We start from the raw sequence: 9,826 nt of genomic DNA, 5'->3' as shown, positions 1-9,826 counted from the left end.
CATTTGATCCTCTTATACATTCATAGTTGCCTCTTCTAGGGATCACAAGGAAGACATTGCATAACTTATGTAGACTTTAGCCCTTGCTTCCTTATTTGTAGGAATGAGGGTTAAAAATACCTATTTTGCAGGTTTTATCTTTTGAATATTAAATCAGATAATTTATGAAAGTTAACTGTAACAATGATTAGTACATTTTGAGTTCTTGATAAATGTTAATGTTTTTTAACATTTATAATGATAGGACTGTTGTTCTGTTACCACTCAGGAGGGGACATGACTATCTCCCCTCCTCAGCATCTGGCACACTGTTACGGGTCTACAAGAGCCCCTGTCTCAGTTTGTTGGTTTATTTGTTTGTTTTCCATCCTAACTAACTCCCCATCCCCACCCTCCAACTCCTGATCTTCTCCCCTTCCTCCCCAAAGCAACCATTCCAATGTGTTTGATGTCACTTTATTTTATTTATTTATTTGTTTGTTTGTTTCTAGTTCTGTATATTTCCTTGTAAAACATGTGAGCTGTTTTGGGTGCAGAAAAGCCTCATTTCTCTAACCACTGGATACTTTCTGAAGGAAAAAGGAAGCATGGTTATCAGAGGATTGTGGACTTGAAAAGGAGCTTTTGGGATTTTAGCTTCAGAGACCAAAAACATCATTTGTCCTTCTGAGAAGACAAGGGCTCAGGGCCTGTCCCCTCGGTGACTGTGGCTCTCGGTCACTGGTGACCGGTCACTGCCTGGAAAGCACCAGGGAGGAGCAGCGCCCAATAAGGGACTGATCCGCTCATTGAGCAAGAGGACTGACATCATCCTCGTCAGGAACGGGTTACGCCCTGTTAGCAGAGAGGTGGGAGAGGTTACTCAGAGTCAGGTACAGGCTCACAGAACCTAGAAACTTCCGGGAGCAAGGCTTAGAAGGTAACTTCTATATACAAAATTTAACTCTAAATAGATCAGAGACATAAATATAGCACCCAATACTATAAACCTCCTTGAAGAAAATATAGAAGTAAATTTTCTTGGCCTTGTTTTAGGCAGTGTTTCTTAGCTATGACACCAAAAGAACACGTAACAAAAATAAATAAACAAAGTGGACTTTATCAAAGGAGATGTGGGGATATATGTATATGTATAGCTGATTCACTTTGTTATAAAGCAGAAACTAACACACCATTGTAAAACAATTATACTCCAATAAAGATGTTAAAAATAAATAAATAATGAAAAAAAATTAAAAGTGTACTTCAAAGGACATCATCAAAAGAGTGAAAAGACGACCCACAGAATGAGAGAAAATATTTGCAAATCCTATATCTAATAAAAGGCTTGTATCTAGAATATGTAAAGAGCTCTTACAACTTAATAATATAAAGTCAAAATAACTCAATTAAAAAGTGTAAAACCCAAAGGATTTGAATAGACATTTCTCCAAAGGAGATATACAAATTTCCAATAAGAGCACAAAAATATGCTCGATATCCTAGCCATCATGGAAGTGCCAATCAAAACCACAGTGAGATACTGCTTCACACCCACTAGGATGGCTGTAATCAAAAAAACATACAGTAACAAGTGTTGGCCAGGATACAGAGAGATTGCACTACTGATGGGAACATAAAATGGTGCAGGCACTTTGGAAAAGTCTGGCTGTTCCTCAAATGATTAAACATAGAATTACCATATGACCCAGCAATTTCACTATTAGGGCATATACTTAGGAGAAATGAAAACATATGTCCACACAAAAACTTGTACACAAATGTTCATAGCAGCATTATTCATAATAGCCACTAAGTGGAAGCAACACAAATGTCCATCAGTTGATGAATAGATAAATAAAATAAACTGGTAAATCCAAACAATGGAATATTATTTGGCAATAAAAAAGAATGAAATGCTACAGCCTGGGTGACCCTTGAAAATGTTATGCTAGGTAAAAAAAACCTGTCGCAAAACACCACACATTGTATGATCCCATTATATGAAATGTCTAGAATAGGCAATTTGTGGCTGCCTAGGGATGAGGGAATGGGGAATTTAGGGGGTGCTGGCTAATTGGCACAGGATTTCTTTTTGAGGTGTTAAAATTTTTCTAAAAATCGGTTGTGGTATTGGTTGTACAATTCTCTGAATACACGAAAAAACATTGAATTATATACTTGAAATGGGTGTATTTTATGGTATGAATTTTATCTCAATAAAGCTGATAAAAAAGAAGTCCTTTTCCAAGGTAGATCTCAAAACAGCTGAAGGTGGCCATTATTTTTTAAAATAATTATTAAAAGCTAAGTGCCACTATTAAAAAGAAGACAGAGATACTAAACAGCACATTTCTATCCACTTTCTGCTTTGAATACCAAGACACCAAACCAGATTGGGTTCTGGGGATGGCCTGACTCCTCCCCCCATGCTAATAGGAAAAAAAGGATGTACAGATGAAAATAACATCAGCCAATCTGGCAGTTATTTGCTCTTGACTTCAAAATACAGATAAAGACAGTATCCGAGAAACTTCCATCCCCAAACTGGCACCTTTCTCAGCTTTCCCTGTGATGGATGGTCTGACCTGGACAGAGGACAGAAATAGAATAAACCTGAGATATGACCACAAGGCATTGCTGTCCATACACAGGATCCATCTGGTCCTCTGCAGATAAACAGGCTGGAGGAGTGTCCCTTTTAAGGACTTTTAATTGCTATGCTGACTAGGGCATCGTGTAATTTCACAAAATTCCACCATTTAGGCAGCTTGCTAATGGGTGCCCAGGTATTCTCAGTCTGATGAGATCCCCGTATTAGGAGATGAGTTGGATGCAGTGACTTTAATGGCCCTTTGAAACCCTGAATCTCTGCAATTCTATGTAATTAGTAACATAACAATGTTTATTCTGAATACAAACCCACAAAAAAATCAATTGGTTTTCACTTTTAATGAGCAATAGATTATAAGGAAATGCACTGATATCAAAGATTCATTTTCAGTAAAGCAATCTCCAAGCGATTTTATGTAGTCAACGTAGATTTAGTGCAATTGGAGTATAATGAATATTCTAAATTATAAACTAGGGGACCCACGTTCTTGCTCTACATTTGCCCTTGTTTGGGAAAAACAACAAGAACAAAAAAGAACCTCAGGCTGTCGAGACCTCAGTTTCTCTGTCCATAAAGTAAGAATATTGTCTAGAGTCTGCCTCTAAGACCTTCAGTATGGGACTTCCCTGGTAGCACAGTGGTTGAGAATCCGCCTGCCGATGCAGGGGATACGGGTTCTATCCCTGGTCCGGGAAGATCCCACATGCCGCGGAGCAACTAAGCCCGTGCGCCACAACTACTGAGCCTGCACTCTAGAGCTTGTGCTCCGCAACAAGAAAAGCTACCGCCAATGAGAAGCCCGTGCACCACAACTACTGAGCCTGCACTCTAGAACTTGTGCTCCGCAACAAGAAAAGCTACTGCCAATGGGAAGCCTGTGCACCACAACGAAGAGTAGCCCCTGCTCGCTGCAACTACAGAAAGCCCGTGTGCAGCAACAAAGACCCAACGCAGCCAATTAATTAATTATTTTTAAAAAGACCTTCTGTTTGTCTGACACTCTGGGAATCCCTGTTCCTCCATTTCCCTTCACAGCTCTGGACAAGGAGAATCCAGCCCAATAATCATAGCCTTGTATACTAGCTAGAGTTTCAATGCCATATGTTCCCTATTTAATGCCAAGTGTCCAATGTGCAGTTTACACAGTAACTCACAGTTAAATCAAAGACTGAATTAGCCAGCAAGCTCTCTGTCCTGAGCACAGCAAAGTGTGCTCCCTGCTGACCCCCATCCTGCTTTTCCCCGGCCTTCTCCATGGACTCAGCTGGCCGGCTGGGTTACAGACTGTCAGGTGCGTCAGACGGTGTCAGCTCCCTGCCGTTGCCCTTTCAGTGGTGCCACTCAGTGCAGTTACCCAAATCCTGCCCATCACCCACCCAAGATCCACGCAAGTCCCACCTCCTCCAGGACCTCTGAGACCCACGTCGGACCACTGAAGTCTGGCTGTGCAGACCCCGCTCTGGACGCTTTATCTTTTCATTTTTTTATTAGCTGTGATGTGTATTCAGGCCCTTCTCCTCACCTGTAAGCTCTCAGAAGACAGAGTGCTCAGAGGCTCCCTAAATACCTGAAGAGAATCAGCAGTCACGTGGGGATGGCGAGGCTTGTCTAGCTAGCCAGCCCTCTGTTTATCATCAGCGCCAGTCAGCCCTTCGAGGCTAGTGCATCCTGAGCCTTAGTCCATGAGAAGACAAAGGAAACTTAGAAAATAAAAAATCAGCGAAGAGCAGCTGACCAAAACCAGCAAAAAGTCTTTCAAAGGAAAAGCTAAGGCATACCTAAGGAAGGCCAGGCAAGGATGAAGCCTAAAGTTAGACATGAGGAAGGACTTCCTGAGAGTCCCCAGTATCCCCAGGAGGGCATGACCTCTCTTTATTTGGAAATCTGTTTAAAATGGGTGAAGGGTTATATTTCTTGCACAGTATTATGAGTGCAGGTCTTTGAGGTAGGTGGCCTTCTAGAAATCCATCCTGCTCAATGATTCCAAATCCTTAGCCACAGCTTCTCATCATAGTGAGGTCCGAGCACAGGATAATTTATGTGCTGTTTTCTTTAAGTTCCAAAGTCTTCACAGAATCAAAGTAGTCAGAGCTGCAGTGGGTTTAAAAGGTCACCTAGTCCTGTCCACTCATCACACAGGTGAGGGACCACACTCAGAGAGTCTGAGACTGTCCCGTGATCCCAGCTCCGAGATCCTGCCTCTCTCGTGCTGATTCAGATTCACCATGCAGTCTAAATTAAGATATAAGCATATGCAGCGGCACCCGAGAGTAAAACTGAGTTGCAGGTATGAAAAAAACCTGTCTCACAAGGACCGTCTCACATTATAATCACAGCGTTTACTCCTTTGCTACCATCTGCCTTGCCTAGTGCGAGGTGCTGGTGAGGGAGAGGGAAGAGGAGTACAAAGGTGAAAACGACGCACACTTCTCATCCTCCAAGCTTCTCTCTCTGGTTGGCAAGATAACATGTAAACACATGAAAAATTAGATAATATCACCAGAGACAAATATAAGTTCAGGGCAACAGCAGGTCTGTATGAAGGCCCTTCAGGATCACTTGCCCTGTGAAGAAACTGACTGATGAGAGACCAGGGTCAGACGCCATGAGGTCTTACTGGACTGGAGCCAGAGAAAGGTTCCTCAAAGGAGGTGGGGCTGGAGCAGGCCCTGGCAGGGTGGAGGGATGGGACCTTCATGGTCAAGGAAGTGATAGCTGCACACACATAGAACCCGACTGCACGCTGAACGGTGCTGACTTCGGACTTTTCTCCCCAGTAAGAACCGCTGCTCAACATTCTGACCTTATCTCTTGGATAGCAGAATAACCAAGTAGGAAAGTTTCTTTTTGCTTCCTCACTGGAGGTTAATCATCCATCAGTAATGTCTTCATCTGGTTGACACTGGGCCCATCCCACCATCTTCCACTTGTACCACTCACCTCAATGCACTCTTTTTTCCTTGACATTTATCATTTGTGTATGTGTTTGTATATATGTCTGTGTGCACTTGTTATTAGCATGCACAGACCACACTGGGCATGACTCCATCTACAATTCTTGAAGTTTACTTTCCAGCATCTGGGCATCATTTGCAATTATAATGCTGTCATAGGCAGAAAAGAGATAGGCTGATTAGTCATTGTCAGTACTGGTCCTTATTTGCCAGATGAGTTATTTGAACAGTATAGCTGGGAATAATTTGCATCAGATTGTATTTCCTTGTTTTATGTCACTGTAAAGATTTATTTAGCATCATGGTCACTGTACATAAATATCCTGGAAGCAGTGGGGTATAACTGAATGGCGTAGATTCGTTTGTATTCAGCAAATATATATTGAACACCTATTTCAGTATATGAACTACACTGAACTCAGGATATTGGGCTGCTGAGGGGCTTTTAACAGTTTCCATAGGTCCCTGAACTTGACCAGGACCCTTCTGGTCACCTGCAAATAAACAGAATGCGTAGTTTCACTTCTAGAGACTGTTAACTGAAATACTCGGCATTATCTAATTCCTTGAAATTCCATTAATCAGGTGACTTTCTAATGGGTACGCAGAGCTTAGTGATTACTCAGACTGATGGTTCACTTGATGGGACTTTGCATTCACAAACTGTTAAGTCATAGCCACTAGCTGAGATTAATCTTTGTGATAACAGAACGTGTCTCTGCTAGAGTCACTAGTCTGCTTGCTGTAGGAAGGCCTCCATTCACCCCCAGAAAGGACAGTGATTTCAAATCCCCAGAAAAGTTAGGAATCATCAGAGACAAATGGATGTTCTATCTCCCCTATGCGCAGCCCTCAAGGATGCCCTATCTTGTTTCTGCTCTCTTTCCCTAATGCGATTTCCTGTTTTTGTTCTGTTAATCTCTGTCTCTATATCCGTTGTGGTTAGCTAGCTCAATAGCTACCCTCCAAATATACTTCCACTCCAACGCACACACATAATAAATGATAATTTATCATTCACTGTCTTTTTTGCCAGGCATCATGCTATCAATGCAATTATTTACATCATTGTTTCACTTAATTCTCACAAAAATTCCTATGAGGAAGGTTGCTGTTTTTAATCCGGTTTTAGGGATGGCTAAACAGAAGCTTAGGAAAGTGAAGTCACCCAAGGTTACAAGCCCCACAAGAAACCCAGCTAGGACACAATCCCAGGTCTTCTTGAGTCTAACACTCATACTGCTTTCCCTTACATCAGCTGACCTCGTTCGACCTGGGTTTTCTCTGTTCAATGAATACCTTATACTAGAAGATTTCCTGACTCCTGACACCATTTGATGTCTCTGTGAAGACAGGTCACTGTCCTTTGAAACTTTGAATGTGTTTAGGAGAGGGAACTGAGAAATGTTCTTCTTAAAGGCAAAGAGATGAAGGGTGATATCTGTGTTCACAAATAATGCTGTGTTTTAAAATAGCTTTTGACAAAAGATCTAAGTGGATTTAGTAATGTAAGAAAAGTCTACGCACTAATCCTTAACAGTATTTCTGTAAGTGTACCCAAGTCAACTCCACGATCCAACACTTCCTCTGTGGTGCTTCTGTACCTGACCTTGTCAGAGGATGAGTACTGCTGGCTGCTACCCAGCACTGGGGTGACTTTTCAGAGGAAATCAGGGGAAGAAAGAGAAGCTGAGCCCGATGCTTCCAAGTCTCCGTTTAGAGATGGTGACAGTCAGCTCAGGGGCATCTAAGCAACCCACAAGTTTTCCCTGCATCCAAGTTAGCAGATTCATTTTTTGATTCCCAAATCATAAAAATGATGTTCTCTATTTTTTTACATCATAATAATTCAATATTTGTGTACATTGTGAAATGATCACAATACCAACATCTGACACTATACATCCCCCCGCACAATTTTTTCTTTTCTTGTGATAAAGACTTTTAAGATCTACTCTCTTAGCAACTTGCAAATACACAGAATAGTGCTATGAACTATGTTCATCATGCTGTACATTACATCCCCAAGTCTTATTTAATGTTCTCTACTGACACTGACTATAGGACAGTGGCTTCATTTGTCATCCAACAGAGAAATCCTGGCCTTGTGCTTATAAATTGAAGTTAACCATCTCGTTTCAGTTTCTTTATACCTAAATATTTTTACCCACATGCATGGGAGCATGACCATTTCCTGATGTACTAGCAGCAGCTCCTCCCGTGGAAAGACAGTCCACATAAAATAGTTCAAATAAAGTATTCAGAGAAATGGGGTTTGGGGGCAGTTACTTTTTCCAGACCTTTTTGAATTCAGTGGTGTAGGTATGAGCAGCCTTGGGTTGAAACCTCTGTAATATCCACTTTTAACAATATTAATATACCTTGGATGCAAAGCAGCTGATCACTGAAGGGAGTTTAGCTGCCCACAGGGAGTTCCTGGCTAAGGAAACTACATGAATTGAGAAGTGTGGCGACCCAGGTGCCAGGAACAAGGCAAACATCCTCCTGCAAGTCTCTGCTAAGGTAATGGGGGGTTCTTATACACTGTTACTGTCTCAGAACGTGACCCTTCTGACCATCAGTCTCGGCACCAGAAGATTTAAATGACTTCACAAGTTTGTTACATCTGGATACATCTCATAAGTAACAAATTATAACAACAAATACTGACTTCTGCCTCCGGTGCTTCGTGTCCCCATCAGTCCATAGCCCCTCTTCATTGCTCCAGGGTCCCCCCTCCCACTCCTCCCTTTGCTCTCCTCCAGCAATTATACCCCACACAGTTTAGCATTGCTTTCAGCCTACCTTCATTGCTCACCAGCAGTTTCCTGTCTACACACTTTGTCTACCCAACCAGATTGGAGGTGCCTTGTGGACATGGCCAGTCCCAGACATTTGTCCATCCCATCACAGCACCATCCCATCATTCACCCTTTATAATCGCTTCTGGGTCAGTAAGTCAGTGTTGCCTTGGCAAAAGTTTCCTGTGGAAAATGGACAGTACCTAGAAAAGAAGGGAAGGATTCATGGAGACGTTTCCGGGATATTTAGGAGGAACATTATGCATCCCCCCACTACTCTACTTCTCCTTGCTGCCCTCCCCCATCCGTGAGGAAACCCAGAAGCAGTTCACGTAGGGAAAAGCCTCCTCTCCTCAATTTCTGAAGAAGAAATTGGGCCACTGGGGGGAAGACAGGGGAGGCTGGTCTTCTCCAAAGGCCACACCTTACTGGGGTTTCTAGAAGATTTAGGCTCCTGGATTTCTGCTTTGACTGAGACGTGGTCCCTCAGGTCGAGTGGGGGTCAGTCCCTCACCAGACCTCCCTCCTTCCCCTTGCTGTCTGCTCCCTCCAGATGGGCTGAATCCAGGGCAGGTGACCCAGAGCCACAGGTGCTGATCCGGGTTACAGGCCCCCATGCAAACTCAGAGTCCACTAAAGGCGGAAGGAAGGGGTGGGAAGATGTCTCCACCAAGACGCTGTGAAGGACTGGCTCCCCAGTGGTTACAAAGCGCAGGGAGCAGGGGCGAGTTTGGTTCCCGTGCTTGGTCATCTCCCGGAGGCACCCCTAGCGCAGGGCAGGCGCCTCGGGTGCTGAGCCCACTGGCCCGGGGCCCTGAGACCCCGGGGAAAGGACAGGCGAGAGGCAAGGCCCCAGTGGCCCTGGCTGAGTCCAGGCTGAGCCCCCTCGCCGCCCCTCCTCGGTCCTCAGAGCCGGGCCTGGTGCGGAAAAGCAAACAGGCCCCGGACGCTGCCCTTTGGACCTTTTGCAATTCGCCCGGCGCTCTTTCAGCTGCAGCCCTGGGCGGGCGGCCTCGTATAAATCGGGCCCGGGCGCCGGCCCCGCATTCCTCCCGCGGGTGCGAGTGCGGAGCGGGTGCGGGTGCGGAGCTGCTGCCTGTGGGCGCCGGTCCCTAAGGAGCCAGCGAGCAGCGCGGAGGCCAGGCCCAGCCAGCGGGCGGGAGGGAGCCGCCGCTCAGGTCGGCCATGGGCCCCCCGAGGCCGGCGCTGCTGCCGCTGCCGCTGCTGCTGCCGCTGCTGCTGCTTGCCGCCAGCGCCCGGGCCAGTGAGTGAGGCCCACCGGCCGCTGGGGCGCCAGGCCGGGGCTGGGGGGCGGGAGCCAGGGCACGAGCGGGGGCTGGGGCAGCTCGGGCCTGGGTCAGAGGGAGGACGGCCACAGGGTCGGGAGACAGGGGCACAGGACCAGCTGGGTGGCTCCTCCAGACTCAGGTAACGGGAGGGGCTGGGGATTGGGTTCTTCAAAACCTGCTTCCCTCCAA

General features: G+C 45.2%; 1 protein-coding gene across 1 annotated transcript in view; it reads left to right on the top strand.

Moving 5' to 3' along the window:
* Positions 1 to 9,520: 9,520 nt before the first annotated feature.
* The window catches only part of APOB (apolipoprotein B), a 39,660-nt gene continuing 39,354 nt past the window's right edge, over positions 9,521 to 9,826 (top strand). Inside the window, exon 1 of the mRNA XM_068565048.1 lies at positions 9,521 to 9,612. Coding sequence (XP_068421149.1) covers positions 9,534 to 9,612 — 79 coding nt within the window. The 5' untranslated portion in view covers positions 9,521 to 9,533. The remainder of the gene's footprint in view (positions 9,613 to 9,826) is intronic.

The sequence above is a fragment of the Eschrichtius robustus genome, chromosome 15, assembly GCF_028021215.1.
Source record: "Eschrichtius robustus isolate mEscRob2 chromosome 15, mEscRob2.pri, whole genome shotgun sequence".
Lineage (NCBI taxonomy): Eukaryota > Metazoa > Chordata > Mammalia > Artiodactyla > Eschrichtiidae > Eschrichtius > Eschrichtius robustus.
This window is presented reverse-complemented; position numbering and strand designations above follow the sequence as displayed.